This window comes from Salvelinus fontinalis, chromosome 8, assembly GCF_029448725.1.
Source record: "Salvelinus fontinalis isolate EN_2023a chromosome 8, ASM2944872v1, whole genome shotgun sequence".
In the NCBI taxonomy this organism is placed as follows: domain Eukaryota; kingdom Metazoa; phylum Chordata; class Actinopteri; order Salmoniformes; family Salmonidae; genus Salvelinus; species Salvelinus fontinalis.
The window spans coordinates 13,833,917-13,852,652 of NC_074672.1; the positions used below are offsets into that span (position 1 = coordinate 13,833,917).

The 18,736-nt window shown below is 46.2% G+C and overlaps 1 protein-coding gene across 1 annotated transcript; it reads right to left on the reverse strand.

The window, feature by feature from the left end:
* Positions 1 to 1,780: 1,780 nt before the first annotated feature.
* Positions 1,781 to 5,685, reverse strand: LOC129860639 (zinc finger protein 64-like). The gene is made up of 6 exons (XM_055931234.1): positions 5,431 to 5,685; positions 4,972 to 5,133; positions 4,637 to 4,780; positions 4,301 to 4,363; positions 3,907 to 4,158; positions 1,781 to 3,643 (listed from the first exon to the last, which is right to left on the reverse strand). The coding sequence occupies exons 1-6, from the start codon at positions 5,450 to 5,452 to the stop codon at positions 2,097 to 2,099; spliced, it is 2,190 nt and encodes a 729-aa protein (XP_055787209.1). The 5' UTR covers positions 5,453 to 5,685; the 3' UTR covers positions 1,781 to 2,096.
* Between the last annotated feature and the right edge of the window lie 13,051 nt (positions 5,686 to 18,736).

The window sequence follows — 18,736 nt, forward strand, 5'->3', positions numbered from 1 at the left end:
ACAGGGATTTACATATATAAAAAACCTGGGAGAGAGAGCACTTAGCCCACCTCCTATGACGTTGCATGTAGAATGTGTTCGGGGGAAGCAGGCCCTCCTCAAGGGTGCTTGGGATTGGAACCCTGGAAGTCTCTGCTCTCTGCCTGATAATAGATCAAAGAGATGCATAAGAGAACAATTCTAGTTTTAAAACACTTTTCCCACATAGCAGCCAGTCACCCTAATGCATAATGGAATTTTACAAGGCCTCAGCAATTATGGCTTCAACCAATGGACTCTAGTAATAAAACACCACGTAAAAAAATCTCTTAAATGAGATAATTAACCCCACATTATAAAAAGTTTAAAAGATACACACTAGGGTGCATTATAATGTTGCTGTCTGATTATCATTCATATAGTCATAATACAAACTACATTTTGTATAATACCTAATGAGATCAAACATTTACAGGGATGAAAATAGACACTAAAATGTTTATAGAAAAAAAGAGGCATTGGTTCAGATCAATAGTTCAGAAGGATGATTTTAATGTTGGATACTTACTGACCCCCAAAGGCAATCTAGGGACATTACACCAGAGCGCTGGAGATGCTGGAGCCTTATGTCAAATGTCTGGTAGCCTCGGACACCCAGGCTTCACTGAAATGACGAGATGTCTGAATATAGAATGGTTAAAATAAGCATACATACAACTGTAAAAACATGTATGTTTACATGAGAAATCATATAGATCTCAATAAATAACCACAGTACGTTCTACAAAGACTGGGACTTCACAGATACTACATCCCCCCCTTCTATAGATCTCTAGATCCTTCAAAAAGGTACAATTATTTCCATTCTACAGAATCCCAAAGTGACATTTCACATATTCCATGACTCTTGAGATCTCCTCATCCTCGTTGGAATAGCAGTTGGAGCATCAGCCAGCTAATGATTTGCTCCGATTGTGCCCATCCACAGCCAGAGAAAGCAGAGGGGTCACAGTTGAGCTTCTAAAGCCATTAATGCTGAAAGAAAAATCAATGGTCAACTGTGCCAGAGAGACTCCTTGGTAACGTCCCAAATAGCACCCTGTCCCCTATAGGGTGCAGTACTTTTGACCTGAGCCCTATGGTCCCTGGTCAAAAGTAGTGCACTACATGGGGAATACGGTGCCGTATGGGACGCAGGCCTTTTCAAGCGCAGCCTTCACTTCCCTGCTAACACTAAGGACTTGAAGGCTGAATGTCAAACTGGCTCCAGGAGGATAATAGCAAACAACAAGCAGAAGAGGCATTCAATCAAATGTCTATTGACTATTGTAGATAGTAGTTTGTGCTTTGAGAACATAAATACCTAGACATATTTTCAATGGTGAATCAAACCTGCAATATAACATACAGGAGGAAGACCTCATTCGGAAATTGAAGCATAGATCCTTCTTTATCAGGTGAATCGACACAGCATTGTATCAATGTGATATTGAAATGTACATGTTTACCATGACTCTTTGCCAAAGCCATGAAAGGCTGCAATTCCATAAAGATACTAAGAACGTTAAGCAAATAGCTTGTGGACACTAGGAACATCTATTGACATAAATAATAGGTAACTGGAAAGCATAGATAAGGTATTTTCTGTCTATAACTCTCTAGGTTTTTTGATGTAAGTTATCAATTTTTAACTTTAATGTATTAATACTCTTTCATGGTCAACGACAGGTTGGTAAAGCAGAACACCAAGTACAATACATTTCAATTATCATTTCAAAATAATAGGGCAGTAGCACAGAAACACAAGCAGATATTGTTTTAATTTGTTTTTCTGAAATGCCTAGTTTCATGACACTTTAAGCAATGCATGGCCTTCGTGTTCATCGGAATTGAAAAGTTAACGATTGGGAAACATGTCAAAGATTTAAAATAATCCGATTTTGACGAGGTTGTACAAAACATACTTCATTCAAGCCTGAATTTATGAGTAACAACTAAATTCATCTAAGCATGACATGAGTCAAGAGTCATCACTCTGTAACGGAACATTAGCTGCCATCTAACCGTTTGTTATAAATATCTATTTGACCTGTTGACCTTCAGTAATGGTGGTCTAGTCAGTCTTGGAGGCCGTCCATGTTGTGTGTGTCCGACACTGAATAGAGGTTCTGTGTAGAGACTGAGAGTTGTTCTAGAACAGGCTGGTTCTGGGCAGTCACCACCAGAGGCAAGCTGTGGATGACCACTCCCTGGCTGCCTAAACTGATGCTAGGGACAATGAGACTACTGTCCTCCTCACAGGTGGTAAGGCTATTGTCCCCAACCCCGTGCACCACTGTTACATGTGCCTGCTTGGCCAAGTCTTCCGAAGGGCCACCTTCGCTACACATCATGTCCGGGAGCGGGAACATGGAGGTGGCCGTGGCGACTAGGTTACTGTGGTTCCCTCCCTCCGTCACCACAGTAACCTCGGTGCCCCCCTCCTGGATAAGAGCGTTAAAGCCCTCCAGGTCTGAGCAGGTGGTGATGAAGGCCTGTGTGCTGTGGGCTGCTGAAGAGATCTGGGAGGTAATGGCTGTCTGCAGTAGGGCCTGGTGCAGAGGGTTACTGCTGTCCTCTGAGGAGAGGTGTGTCAGCAGGACCGTCCCAGGCTCCAGACCAGCGCCCTCTGTTGGACCTCCTATATGCTGCATGGGCGTGAGGCTCAGGTTGACCTGCTGGATCATGGAGTTGACCACGATGTCCTGACTCTCTGGGCTCAGGAGGACGGCGGAAGAACCCTTGGTGTGATGCTGGTGCTGCCCAATGTCCACACCCACCCCAGCCTGCAGGGGATGGAAGGAGCCCTCCTGACCCAAAGGGTGGGATACTATGATCTTAAGCTGGGCACTGCTGTAGGGGGCCAGGGGAGCTAGGGGGACATGGTGGAGGGGGAGCTGGGTGGTGTGGCTGTCCTGCCTGGATAAAGGGCTCACAGTCACACTACTGGGCTGGGAGGTAATGGGCTGGAGCGTCAAGGAAAGAGTCGGCTCAGATCCTGATTCCCGGTGCTGCTTCCTGTGGCTGCGCAGAGAGTCCTCCCTCACAAATGACGCCTCGCACAGGTCACAGCGGAAGGCCCGTGTCGCATCCAGCTTGGCCCGGTACCGGGAGCTCACAGGCTTGGCAGGGTCCTCTCCGTTACCAACACTGGCTTTGCCTCCTTTCCCACCAACAACTGCCCCCTTCTCAGGTTTGTCCGCATGGCACTTCTTCTTGTGGATAACCAGGTTGCTGCGCTGCTTGGTGGCGAAACTGCAGAAGTCACATTTGAAGGGTCGCTCTTCAGAGTGGATCCGCTCATGGACCTTGAGCGCCCCCTTGCTGGAGCAAGAGTAGATGCACTTGGAGCACTGGATGGGTTGAGTGGGCTGGTGCTCTCGCGAGTGCTGACGCAGGGCTGTCTTATTGGTGCACTGGAAGTCACAGTCAGGGCAGGGAAAAGAGTTGGACGTGCCGTGTTTTATCTGGACGTGGGATTTCAGGTTGCCCTTCATGGCACAGCGGTACTCACAGAAGTCACACTTATAAGGCTTCTCACCCGAGTGGATGCGGATGTGCCTCTTCAGGTCAGAGTTGATCTTGAACTTTGCTTCACACTGAGTGCACTGGAAAGGTGCATCCCCTAAAGTAGAGGAATATATATCTTTATAGAACACCCAACAACAACAAACTTAACTCGAAATGTACGTTTGTCTGACTATTCAGAAGTTAAGTGGTCTTATACTGAAATAAGTCAAAGTCCCATATTTAAATCCCAAATGAATGGGAAACAATGTAGACCATTTAATAACCAGATTTCAGAACCAGACTTATATATCTTGTGAACACCAATTCCATGCTTCAGTGTACTAATCAACCCAAGTAGTGAAGGGAAAGCAGACCCACCAGTGTGTGAGCGGAGGTGCACGGTGAGCTGGCTGGAGTTGCGGCTGGCGTAGGGGCAGATCTGGCACTTGAAGGGCCTCTCGTCATAGTGGATACGGAGGTGTTTCTTCAGACTGCTGCTGTCGGCCGCAGCGTAGGGACAGTACTTGCACTTGTGAGGCTTCTCTCCCGTGTGGGATCGGAGGTGCATGTTCAGCTTGTCCCTCCGGCTGAACCGCTTTTGGCACAGCTCACATTCAAACGGCTTCTCACCTGGACACACACAAGCACATATACACAAGCACACACACAGGTGGATTGGAGGATACATTTATGTCAAGTCTTGCAATACATACTAGGATGAGCATAAATCCAATTTGAATTATGATCTAATAATACTAGTATTGTTACATACCAGTATGCGTTTTGAGATGCCGCTCCATGTCTTTTTGACCGTACTGTGTCTTGAAAGAGCAACCTAGGGGCAGAGGAATAAATGATGCATTTGATTAGAAAATTGATTGATTCATGCAGCCTGAATATAATCGGGTTGTTTCAGCCACATTTCAAGGCCACTTCACTGTAGTATTAAGTTGTGTAAAAGCCAGCTATAAAAAAAAGTAACTGTGACCCAGAAAATAACTAGTTGGTTGCAACTGACCAGCGGATAATGTGCTTCCTCCCTAGAAGCAGTATGGAAGGAATGTGTCAGAAGAGTAATAAACGAGGAAAGAGGGAGTGAGCTACCAACCTGAGAAACAGCAGCTGCGTCTCTTTGAAGTCAGGGCAGGTTTTATTTTTTTGGAAGGTGTTTTTGGGGCTTTGGTCAGGATCTTTTTGACACCTCTCATAACACATGTCTGGTAGGTTTCCTCAAAAAACTCTGTGCTGGAATCTAGGGGGAAAGGGGTGTGATATTCTGACTGTAAAGGATACATTTCCAGACAACAGTTACCAAATAACAAAGGACTAATTTGTTTAACTTGAAAACATATAGACTATTCATTGTTCCAACAGTATATTAAATGAGTCTGGAGTAGCATGTTCAAACAAGACCGTGTAGGGAGAGACATCTTATGGTCCTACCCGTAAGAGTGGGTGCGGAGTTAGATGCTGATATGTTAGAGGAAGGTATATGGCAGCCATTTTGCTTGTGGGCCAGAAAGACCTCAAAGTTATTGTACTGCTGCTTACAGAAGCCACAGATGTGGATATCTGGGCTCACTTCCACAAGTACATGGTTCCCTCCTGTTGATGAGGGAAAAAATGGGATAAAACCCAGCTTTTTTTCAAGAACATGATGATTATTGACAACCATAGCCTACCCTGCAATACCAAGACTAATCCTACCTTTAAGTAGGGACTATTTGAATGTAGACCTACTTTGCAACTTGTAAACACAGCTAGCCATATGTTCATATAATTGCTAACAACAGACTGCTAGATGATAAAGGCATTGGATCTTTTTTGTAGCACAAATATTTAAATGAATAATTTGACTACCAAGTGGACTTTGTTTTGAACATTTGTTATGAGTTTTCTTACCCCCTCCGTTGAATGATGTCATTTTAACGCTAATATAGCTGGATATCAATTCAGTTTAGTGCTCCCCTAACGTAGGCTACCGACTTGGGACAGGCGCCTCGAATCGAATCCATTCAACATAAGTATGCAATACAACAAGTGCCTTTGAAATAGCAAAAGTTTATTATCTACTGACTTTTAGCTCTGAACTCTCTACTGGCATCATTGTTGCTACCATTTTACGACAGACTCCCTTCACTTTTCGGCAGTACACACTTTTCCTCCGGGGGAATGTATTTTTTCATTTTCATTTGAGCGCATTACTGCCATCTAATGACTCGGTGGTCTCAGTTCCCAGCATCCGCTGGGCCTTATTCTAATGAAATCCAAAATCTTTGAAGTGCTTTGTAAAAAAAAAAAAATGCTAACAAAAATGGGATCCAAACAAACAAATATCAGAGAGGAAGAGGTGAAGCGAGAGGGTTTAGCTTCCAAAATGAATCATTAAGCTAATTATGAGTTTTTGTATGGGGGCAATAAGTGTCGAATTTAGTCAAGATAAAAATGTATTGCTATTTTGATACAACTTTTTTGATATAATAGAAGTTTCATAATGCTTAGGTTGTTACGAGTGTACTGATATAAGTGGGATGCATGTGACATCCTGGCAACTTTGAGAAAAAAACACTTTATATTGTAGTTGTACCTGTTGAAATTCGAGAGGCTAGGCAGCATCTCACTCACGGTTAAATACACGCCGTTGACGTAAACAAAAAAAATTAAAAGTATGAAATGTATCCACAAATCCAAAGAGAGGAATAAGCAGGAGCTTCCATTGGGAGGCCAGGTGATGTTTGAGAAGATTTTTTTTTTTAAATTATGATTAGAATATAAAGAAATATTATAGAAATTATTATTTTGGGTTAAAATAACAATCCAGGCAATTCATTGGTGTCTACAACTAGATAGAAAGCAGGTAGAAATTATAATGGACATATATTTTCAAATAACTGCCCTTTTTCTGGCCCGCAAATTGATTTTGACAAACCCCAAAAATGTGTGGCCCTCTGTTAAATTTCAAAATCCCGATGTGGCCCTATCGCAAAAAAGTTTGCCCACCGCTGATCTAAGCCTAGGCCCTAGGCGGTAAATAAACAACATGTAGTAGAAATGTAAAGTTAGCGTTTTGATCACTCACCTGTCAAAAAGAACACCATCTGCAGATGAACAGAGAGGATTAGGCTGACATTTCACATTTAAATTGTCCTGTGATTGACTTGACCTGTGTCAACTTTGACCTGTGTACGTTATTCGAGTCAACTGATAGAGGCAAAAAGGGACATTTGCAGAGATACTGGATATAATGACGAGATGCCTATGACTCCGCCCTAACAATGGGATTCGCTGTCCACAGAGCGGAACGGCGGGCTGTCAAGAGTGGCACATCGGTCAAAGCGCTAGAGATGTCACTACAGATCCAGGTTCGATCCCGGGCTGTGTCGCAGCCGGCCGCGACCGGGAGACCCATGAGGTGGCACACAACTGTCTCAGCATCGTCAGGGTTAGGGGAGGGTTTGGCCGGCTGGGATGTCCTTGTCCCATTGCACTCTAGTGACTCCTTGTGGCGGACGGGCAAAAGCACGCTGACTTCGTCGCCAGCTGTACAGTGTTTCCTCCGATACATTAGTGCGGCTGGCTTCCGTGTTAAGCGAGCAGTGTGTCAAGAAGCAGTGCGGCTTGGCAGGGTTGTGTTTCGGAGGACACATGGCTTTCGACCTTCGTAGTCCACGTTCAGCTCCTTTGTCTTGCTGACGCTGAAGGAGAGGTTGTTCTCCTGGAACTACCACACTGCCAGGTCTCTGAGCTCCTCCCTGTGAGCTTTTTCATCATCGTCGGTGATCAGGCCCACCACCATCGTGTGTTATCTGCAAACTTAATGATGGTGTTGGAGTAGAACACATTCCAGTCTGCGCTAGCAAAACAGTCCCGTAGCTTAGCATCCGCTTCATCGGACCACTTCTGTATTGAGTGCGTCACTGGTACTTCCTGTGTGAGTTTTTGCTTGTCAGCAGGAATCAGGAGGATAGAGTTATGGTCAGATTTGCCAAATGGAGGGTGAGGGAGAGCTTTGTATGTGTCTTTGTGTGTGGAGTAAGAGTTAGAGTTTTTTTTCCTCCTCTAGTTGTACAGGTGACATGCTGGTAGAAATGAGCTCAAATGGATTTGTCATTTTTGTCTTTGCTAAAAGACATGTATCTGTAAAGTGTAGGCTATGTATGCAACAACTGCTGCTGCTAAAATGGTTTATGCATGTATGGGTTATCTAATCTTTCTCAATGGTCAATTTTGTTTTCCCAGATGTAGATGGAAAAGCCATGATCTACAGCTGAAGGGTAAGCAAAGGCTATTATATTACAAAGGCCAGGGTTCTGAAGGTTTGACTCCTGTTTACTTTTCTTCCCTCTGAACAACAAGTTCCTCATCCTCACTTCTCTCCCCAGCAGTGTTTGTGTGATATGTCTTTCAGTCATATGTTGTTTACTATTATGGATGGTAGTAGCAGTCTGAACCAAGCCTGGCTGATGCGACCCACATGGTACAAAGCGAGGGACAGCTTGACCAAGCTGCTCTACCAGGTCAAGCATCTCAAAATCCAAGCGCCGTATAAGGTAGGCTAATGAGTGAAAGGTTCAGTGGCGTCCCACCTGTTATGAGCCCCACCTGTTTAGCTTGTTGTTTTGTTGTTGTTCCCTGTTTTGCATGTTATTTTGGCATTACTATGCGTCACAAATCAGTTTGCAAACCATGTACAAAAAAATATAATTGAGTTAATAAAACAGCATAAAAACACGGTCTCTTTTTTGCTTTCTTGAGTATGTAGGTGTTTCAGACTAGCACTGTGCTTTCTGTGGTGGTGGGGCAGTCAGTGGAAAATACAGAGCATACGGGTTGGTAATGTTCTCTAGTTGCACCGTGATTGGCTCAGTGTTCTGTCACTCATGGGGACACTACATCACTGCAAAATCTATGGGGATCTGGGCCATAGATTTACATTAGAAGCGCCCATCCAAGAAGACTCAAGGTCATTGGCCACAGATAAAATGACATCAATTCACTTTGTATCTACCGCAGCTTTGATTGGACTGATCATGTCAACATCATACTTTAAAAATCTTAGCTAGCAAGCTAGACAAGCAGTCGTCGTCATGAATGAAGTCGACAATCTACTGGCAAATTCTTTACAATTTTTGTCATATGAAGAGAAATTATAGATAAAAGGTATTGGTGCTCATCGGCCATTGGACATAAACATTAAACAAAAATGTGGAAATTGCAAATTCAACAATGAGTGGTTTGGAAGGAATCAGTGGCTATCTGCAAGTCTTGCAAAGCAATTACAAGCCTGCTATTCAATGGAGACGGTTTGAGGTCCAGGTCTGGGTTTAAGGGTCCCTTTTCCCAGCTTAAAGGGATAAACATTCACATGCAACACCATGGGCCAGAAAAGGTTGAATACATTAGCAATGCTGTCAATCAAGCATGACTTCTGCCGAGTTCAAGACAACTGGGAACTATGAAGAATACGAGCGCCGACTGGGAAAATACATTTTGAACGGTCATCCAACTCAGAATTCCAAGTCGTGAACTCGGGCCTCTTTCTAGAGCTTCAACCTGAAGATTACTGATGTCATGATTCAACCTTGTTTTTTTTCAGAATTCCCAGTTGTCTTGAAAGCACCATAAATCCAGAGAATGCCAGACAAAATATGATGACAAAATTTGCCCACAAGATGGACCACCGCGCCACCTTTCTGTTCAAGGGATTATGGCACAACAAAGTGAGTCCAAAAATGTATTGTATGCTGCTGCATAAATTATGTAATACGCCAGGGAGATATGTATACTGTAGCTATGAAAATAATACCAAGTGTATGTTGTGTAGTAAGCCGTTAGTAGCCCATGTGCTTCACCCTAATAATTTCATCCCTTTCCCCCTCATAACTTAGCCTACTGTTCTGACTTGGTGGTGCACATGTAGCCTATAGCCTGTTTTAGAGAAATGTCATTATCAAATATTGTAAGAGCTTTAATTGTCTGCTTATATTCCCGCTTTCATTATCCTACAGTTCTGACTTGGTGTACAGGGAGAATACTGTAAGAATGGTCTATGTTCTGAATTCTGTAGCTGTATATTTCAAATGTGCTGAACAAATAGTTATATTGATTACGTCCGTCTTAGCTCGCTCATTAATGTCTTAATCAAAATTACGGATTGCCTCTTATCCGCTCAATGTTCCCTTATGCCACATTTGTTTAAGCAAGTCAGCCATATCAGCTATGTTTAAAAAAAGGCTGAACTAACTGTTGAACTGAACTAAATGAGGCTGAACTAATTGTTTTGCTGACAGACGGTTCTCCGCTGATAGCCAGGTATAGCGGTGGTAAAGATTCACTCCATGGTGCAGAAAAGAATGTAGGCCCTTATGTAGGCCCTAACTGTTTGTGGGCACCGTTTGTCACCAGTATAGTGCAATGAATGTATTGTTTAGTGTTGTGTTGTGTTGTGTAGTGGCTTTGCTGGCATGCATCAACATAATTTTCTTTTGGGGGTGGGGTTTTGCCCCACCAAGATTTACATGCTAAATTTGCCACTGGAAAGGTTTAGTAAAGTTTTTATGTTCCTTCTACAAGACTTACGTACAGTTGAAGTCAGACTTTTACATACACCTTACCCAAATACATTTAATCTCAGTTCTTCACAATTCCTGGCATTTAATCCGAGTAAACGTTCCCTGTCTTAGGTCAGTTAGGGTCACCACTTTATTTTAAGACTGTGAAATTTCAGAATAATAGTAGAGAGAATGATGTATTTTAGATTTTATTTCTTTCATCACATTCCCAGTGGGTCAGAAGTTTGCATACACTCAATTAGTATTTGGTAGCATTGCCTTTAAATTGTTTAACTTGGGTCAAAGGTTTCGGGTAGCCTTCCTCAAGCTTCCCACAATAAGTTGGGTGAATTTTGGCCCATTCCTCCTGACAGAGATGGTGTAACTGAGTCAGGTATGTAGACCTCCTTGCTCGCACATGCTTTTTCAGTTCTGCCCACAAATTTGGATTGAGGTCAAGGCTTTGTGATGGCCACTCCAATACCTTGACTTTGTTGTCCTTAATACATTTTGCCACAACTTTGGAAGTATGCTTGGGGTCATTGTCTATTTGGAAGACCCATTTGAGACCAAGATTTAACTTACTGACTGATGTCTTGTGATGTTGCTTCAATATATCCCCCACAACATGATGCTGCCACCCCTGTGCTTCACGTTTGGGATGGTGTTCTTTGGCTTGCAGGCCTCCCCCTTTTTCCTCCAAACATAACGATCGTCATTATGGCCAACAGTTCTATTTTTGTTTCATCAGACCAGAGGACATTTCTCCAAAAAGTAGGATCTTTGTCCCCATGTGCAGTTGCAAACCGTAGTCTGGTTTTTTTATGGCGGTTTTGGATCAGTGGCTTCTTCCTTGCTGATCGGCCTTCCTTGCTGAGCGGCCTTATGTTGATATAGGACTCGTTTTACTGTGGATATAGATACTTTTGTACCTGTTTCCTCCACCTTCTTCACAAGGTCCTTTGCTGTTGTTCTGGGATTGATTTGCACTTTTCGCACCAAAGTACGTTCATCTCTAGGAGAGAACGCGTCTCCTTCCTGAGCGGTGTGACGACTACGTGGTCCCATGGTGTTTATACTTGCGTACTATTGTTTGTACAGATGAACGTGGTACCTTCAGGCGTTTGGAAATTGCTCCCAAGGATGAACCAGACTTGTGGAGGTCTACCATTTTATTCTGATGTCTTGGCTGATTTCTTTTGATTTCCCCATGATGTCAAGCAAAGAGGCACTGAGTTTGAAGGTAGGCCTTGAAATGCATTCACAGGTACACCTCCAACTGACTCATATGATGTCAAAAAGCCTATCAGAAGCTTCTAAAGCCTTGACATAATTTTCTGGAATTTTCCAAGCTGTTTAAAGGCACAGTGAACTTAGTGTATGCAAACCTCTGACCCACTGGTATTGTGATAAAGGGAATTATAAGTGAAATAATCTGTCTGTAAACAATTGTTGGAAAAATTACTTGTGTCATGCATAAAGTAGATATACTAACCGACTTGCCAAAAGAAATTTGGCAACAACAAGAAATTTGTGGAGTGGTTGAAAAACAAGTTTTAATGACTCCAACATAAGTGTATGTAAACTTCCGACTTCAATTGTACACATGTGATCAAATATTATCTCTGTGACTCTGTGACTTACAGTTAACGAAAATGAGAAAGTAACGAGAGTAGAGATGGAGTAACTGTAAGCCATGAGAGTGAGTGACACACAGCTCCATTTCCAACAGCAGGTCCTTAGTTACCTGATCGCCACCATAAAGCTAAGGAATTTCCTTACTTTGACTTTCCTGCATGGCAATGCCACTTTTCTGGTTCCTTCCCTTGAAAGACAGACAAGTACACACACACACACACGCACGCTGTAACGAGTATTACCGAAGGTGGCCTTCCTTCCTGTTCGAGTGGCGCTCGGCGGTCGTCGTCGCCGGTCTACTAGCTGCCACCGATCCTTTTTTCATTTTCGTTTGGTTTTGTCTAATTGATTTCACCTGTTTATTGTTTGGTTGTTAGGGTGGTGTTATTTAAGTTCGTTTAGCCCGTTTATGTTTGTGCGGGCTTGTTTCTCTGTTTGTATCTGAGGTTGCTATTTTCATTGGGGTTTTTCCACAGACTGGATTTATTTTCCAGTTTTGGACTTTATTCAAGTTGAAGTTTTACGCCAATGTTTTTGACGTTACCAGTTGTATTTCTGGTTGGACATTAAAAAGTGGTTTTCCCCGTTACCTTTGCTCTCTGCGACTGACTCCTTACCTTTGTCCTCATCGAGTGTAACAGAAGCCCGCACCCTTCAATGGAGCCAGCAGGAGCAGCGACCACCCCTCTCCCCACGATGGAGGAGAGAGTCCTTCATCACACGTCCATCCTTCATCGCATCTGATCAGCTATGGATCTTATGATGGAGAGGATGGATCGTTGGGAGAGGAGTGGTCTCCCTACTAACCCACCTACCCTCCCTCCAGCAACTATACCATCTCCTCCAGCGGGACCCGGTACCAGCGCGTTGCGTATTACGCCTCCAAGCCAGTACAATGGAGCGGCGGCGGGGTGCCAGGGATTCCTGCTACAATTAGACCTGTACCTGGCCACCGTCCGACCAGCTCCCTCGGATGAGGAGAGCGTGAGTGTCCTCGTCTCCTGCCTGACGGGTAGAGCCCTAGAGTGGGCCAATGCGGTCTGGAACGGGGCCAACTCAGCGAGGGGCCACTACTCGGAGTTCACCCGCCGTTTTCGGGCCGTGTTCGATCACCCTCCAGATGGCCGAGCGGCGGGTGAGAGATTGTTCTATCTACGACAGGGGACGAGGAGCGCGCAGGACTTCGCGCTGGATTTCCGGACCTTGGCTGCTGGAGCAGGGTGGAACGACAGGGCCCTGATAGACCATTACAGGTGTAGCCTGAGAGAGGACGTCCGCAGAGAGCTGGTTTGTCGGGACACTACGCTAAGTTTGGATGAACTAATAGACATGTCTATCCGGTTAGACCATCTGCTAGCTGCTCGCGGACGTTCTGAAAGGGTCCTGTCCGTTCCATCTCCTGACCCTCCTGCTCCCATCCCGATGGAGCTAGGAGGGGCAGCATCTAGGGAGATCGGAGGAGGCTCCTCCTGTACCAGTTGTGGCCGAAGAGGGCACACTTCCGGTCGGTGCTGGAGGAGTTCATCTGGGAATCGAGAGGGCAGGCAGAACACTCCTCGGTCACCTCAGGTGAGTCAGCACCACACTCTCCCAGAGCTTCCTGTTGGTCACATGTTTTTGTTAATATGTTTCCTTAAATTTTTTCCCTCTCTCCAGCATAAGGCGCTAGTCGATTCAGGCGCAGCTGGGAATTTTATAGATCGCGGACTCGCTCAGAGGTTGAGGATTCCGTTAGTTAAGGTAGACCCCCCTTTTCCTGTGCACTCTTTAGATAGTCGACCGTTAGGGTCAGGGCTGGTCAGGGAGTCCACAATTCCTTTGGAGATGATTACGCAGGGGAATCATAAGGAACGGATTAGTCTGTTTCTTATCGATTCACCTGCGTTTCCGGTGGTGCTGGGGATTCCTTGGCTGGCTATTCACAATCCGACGATTTCGTGGAAACAGGGAGCTCTACAGGGGTGGTCTGATGAGTGTTCAGGCAGGTGTGTAGGAGTTTCCATCGGTGCGACCACGGTGGAGAGTCCAGACCAGGTTTCCACCGTGCGCATTCCCGCTGAGTATGCCGATTTGGCTATCGCTTTCAGTAAAAAGAAGGCGACCCAATTACCTCCCCATCGACAGGGGGATTGCGTGATAAACCTCCAGGTAAACGCTGCACTTCCCAGGAGTCATGTGTATCCTTTGTCCCAGGAGGAGACGTTGGCTATGGAGACATATGTTACGGAAGCTCTGGGACAGGGATTCATTCGGCCCTCCATGTCACCCGTCTCCTCGAGTTTCTTTTTTGTGAAGAAAAAGGATGGTGGGTTGCGTCCGTGTATTGATTATCGAGGTCTAAATTCCATCACGGTGGGTTTTAGTTACCCACTACCTCTCATCGCTACGGCGATGGAATCATTCCACGGAGCACGGTTCTTCACGAAACTGGATCTTAGGAGCGCGTATAATTTGGTGCGTATTCGGGAGGGAGATGAGTGGAAAACCGCGTTTAGTACTACATCGGGCCATTATGAGTACCTCGTCATGCCGTACGGGTTAAAGAATGCTCCAGCTGTCTTTCAATCCTTTGTTGACGAGATTCTCAGAGACCTGCACGGACAGGGTGTGGTGGTGTATATTTACGATATTTTGATCTACTCCGCTACACGCGCCGCGCATGTGTCTCTGGTGCGCAAGGTTCTTGGGCGACTGCTGGAGCATGACTTGTACGTGAAGGCGGAGAAATGTGAGTTTTCTAAACAAGCCGTTTCCTTCCTGGGTTACCGCATTTCCAGCTCGGGGGTGGATATAGGGGGTGACCGCGTAAAAGCCGTGCGTAATTGGCCGACTCCGACCACGGTAAAAGAGGTGCAGCGGTTCTTAGGGTTTGCCAATTACTACCGGAGGTTTATCCGGGGTTTTGGTCAGGTAGCAGCCCCTATTACCTCACTTCTGAAGGGGGGGCCGGTGCGTTTGCAGTGGTCGGCAGAGGCAGACAGGGCCTTCTGTAGGTTGAAGGTGCTGTTTACCGAGGCGCCAGTGTTGGCGCATCCGGACCCTTCTTTGGCGTTTATAGTAGAGGTGGACGCATCCGAGGCTGGGGTTGGAGCGGTGCTCTCACAGCGCTCGGGTGTGCCACCAAAACTCCGCCCTTGTGCTTTTTTTTCGAAAAAACTTGGGCCAGCGGAGCGGAATTATGATGTGGGGGATAGGGAGTTGTTGGCTATGGTTAAGGCCTTGAAGGTGTGGAGACACTGGCTTGAGGGGGCTAAGCACCCTTTCCTCATCTGGACTGACCACCGTAACCTGGAGTATATCCGATCAGCTAAGAGACTGAATCCGCGTCAGGCAAGGTGGGCCATGTATTTCACCAGATTTCGTTTTACTATCTCGTATCGACCAGGTTCCCTTAATACTAAGGCCGACGCGCTGTCTCGCCTCTATGACTCAGAGGAGCGGTCCATCGATCCTACTCCCATCATTCCGGCGGCCAAGTTGGTGGCACCGATAGTATGGGAGGTGGACGCGGACATCGAGCGGGCGTTAAGGGAGGAACCTGCGCCTCCACAGTGCCCGGAGGGGCGTAGGTATGTACCGCTCGCTGTTCGTGATCAATTGATTCGATGGGCTCATGGTATACTCTCGTCGGGTCACCCGGGTATTTCGAGAACAGTGCGAGGTCTTAGGGGGAAGTACTGGTGGCCCACCTTGGAGAGGGATGTGCGATTCTATGTCTCTTCCTGTTCGGTGTGCGCTCAGAGTAAGGCTCCTAGGCACCTGCCTCGAGGGAAGTTACAACCCCTCCCCGTTCCACAACGGCCGTGGTCCCATCTTTCGGTAGATTTTCTGACTGACTTACCTCCATCTCAGGGGAACACTACGATCCTGGTCGTTGTGGATCGGTTCTCTAAGTCCTGCCGTCTTATCCCGTTGCCCGGTCTCCCTACGGCCCTGCAGACTGCGGAGGCATTATTTACCCATGTCTTCCGGCACTACGGGGTGCTCGAGGATATTGTTTCTGATCGGGGTCCCCAGTTCACTTCCAGAGTATGGAAGGCGTTTATGGAGCATTTGGGGGTCTCGGTCAGCCTTACATCGGGGTATCACCCGGAGAGTAATGGGCAGGTGGAGAGAGTGAACCAGGAGGTGGGTAGGTTTCTGCGGTCGTATTGCCAGGACCGGCCAGGGGAGTGGTCAAGATACATCCCTTGGGCAGAAATTGCTCAGAACTCACTAAGCCACTCCTCTACCAACATGTCACCATTTGAGTGTGTGTTGGGGTATCAGCCGGTTCTGGCACCATGGCATCAGAGTCAGACCGAGGCTCCTGCGGTGGAGGAGTGGGTACAGCGCTCTAAGGAGACTTGGAGAGCCGTCCAGGAGTCTCTGCGTCAGGCGAGTAGACGGCAGAAGAAGAGCGCTGACCGTTACCGCAGTGAGGCCCCCGTGTTTGCACCGGGGGATAGGGTCTGGCTCTCGACCCGAAACCTGCCCCTCCGCTTGCCCTGCCGGAAGCTGGGTCCGCAGTGTGTAGGGCCATTTAAAGTCCTGAGGAGAATAAATGAGGTGTGTTACCGATTGTTACTTCCTTCTTATTATCGTATTAACCCCTCATTTCATGTGTCTCTCCTCAGGCCGGTGGTAGCTGGTCCCATGCAGGAAGGTGAGGTGCCGGAGGTCCCTCCACCCCCTCTGGATATAGAGGGGTCCCCGGCGTACAGGATAAGGTCTATTCTGGATTCCAGACGTCGGGTGGGGGGCCTGCAGTACCTCGTGGACTGGGAGGGGTACGGTCCGGAGGAGAGGTGCTGGGTCCCGGTGGGGGATATATTGGATCCATCTATGCTGAGAGAGTTCCATCGCCTCCATCCGGATCGCCCTGCGCCTCGGCCCCCGGGTCGTCCTCGAGGCCGGCGTCGGCGCGCTGCGGGAGCTGCGCGTCAGGAGGGGGGTACTGTAACGAGTATTACCGAAGGTGGCCTTCCTTCCTGTTCGAGTGGCGCTCGGCGGTCGTCGTCGCCGGTCTACTAGCTGCCACCGATCCTTTTTTCCTTTTCGTTTGGTTTTGTCTAATTGATTTCACCTGTTTATTGTTTGGTTGTTAGGGTGGTGTTATTTAAGTTCGTTTAGCCCGTTTATGTTTGTGCGGGCTTGTTTCTCTGTTTGTATCTGAGGTTGCTATTTTCATTGGGGTTTTTCCACAGACTGGATTTATTTTCCAGTTTTGGACTTTATTCAAGTTGGAGTTTTACGCCAATGTTTTTGACGTTACCAGTTGTATTTCTGGTTGTACATTAAAAATTGGTTTTCCCCGTTACCTTTGCTCTCTGCGCCTGACTCCTTACCTTTGTCCTCATCGAGTGTAACACACGCACGCACGCACGCACGCACCCACACACCCACACACCCACACACCCACACACCCACACACACACACACACACACACACACACACACACACACACACACACACACACACAATGGGCTGCTGTTCCATACGCACAATTATGAGGTTGACTGGTTCCATACCACTGCCTCACCATGATCAGTCACAGCTTCTTGAGCAGATTTACATGCATGATGAAAATACAAACATGCACAGTATTAGTGTCAGATGAAATTGTATGCTTTTGCCTTAATTTTCCTTCCCTTCGTTAACCATTGTACAGTAATACCTCCATGACAAGGCCTAAAGCTTAGCTTACCAGTGTAGAAGTGAGTGATCACATCAGATCTGAGAGAAGGGGACAACACTGTGCGTAACAGCACTAGCTGTAGTGCAAACCTGTGTCACCTCTGCTATAAGTGATTGTCTGAACTGATTTAGGTTATATCAGGTAATTATTTATATATACACTAGATGACTGACAGGGGTCAATGTTTTGAAGCCACCGCTCATCAATTTTGATACACTCCCACCATTGTAAAAAATGTAATAATAATAAAGGACAAATATATAAAAACATTTTCCTTAAAGTCTATTTTTTAGGAGTCCCGACTACAATCCCCAAATACTTAAATACATGTAATTTTGTCCTTGAAAAATGTAATTGAACTACTGTAGAATTTCAATAATTCCTATGGAGGACTGCTTCACCTGCAGTGTCACGCCCTGGCCTTAGTATTCTTTGTTTTCTTTATTATTTTAGTTAGGTCAGGGTGTGACATGGGGAATGTTTGTGTTTTGTCGGTTTTGGGTGGTTATATGGTAAAGTGGGTGTTGGGTGTAGTGTATGGGTTTGTGTTGAGTGAATGTGTCTAGCTGTGTTTATGTTTGTGTGTAGTTGTCTAGGAAAGTCTATGGTTGCCTGAATGGGTTCCCAATTAGAGACAGCTGGTTTCAGTTGTCTCTGATTGGGAGCCATATTTAAGGTAGCCATAGGCTTTAGTTTGTTGTGGGTAATTGTCTATGTTATACGTTTGTAGCCTGTGTGTGCACTACGTTCATAGCTTCACGGGCGTTTATTGTTTTTGTTAGTTTGTATAAGTGTTACGTGTTCATCTTCGTCGTTGAAATAAAAAGAAGATGGCTTATTTTCCACATGCTGCGTTTTGGTCCGTCTCTCCCTCACACGATCGTGACAGAATTACCCACCAACATCGGATCAAGCGGCGTGTAAAGCGGCAACAGGACCCACCTACATAGGGTTCTTGGACATGGGAGGAGATACTGGATGGTAAGGGACCTTGGGCACAACCGGGAGAATATCGCCTCCCTCGTGAAGAGCTGGAGGCAGCGAAAGCCGAGAGGAGGCGATATGAGGAGGCAGCACGGAAGCAAGGCTGGAAACCCGTGAGTAATACCCAAAAATTTCTTGGGGAGGGGCTCATGGGGAGTGTGGCGAGTCCAGATGGGAGATCTGCGTCAACTTCCCGTGCTACCCGTGAGGACTCTAAGAGGGAACCTGAGCCAGTCGGGCTGATATTGGAGGTGAGCAAAGGGAATGGTACAGAGACTGTTAAGGATTTATTGGGGAGGTTGGAAGAGAGTGAAATGAGGGAGCTGCTGTGTTGGTGCGTGAGGCACAAGATCCACC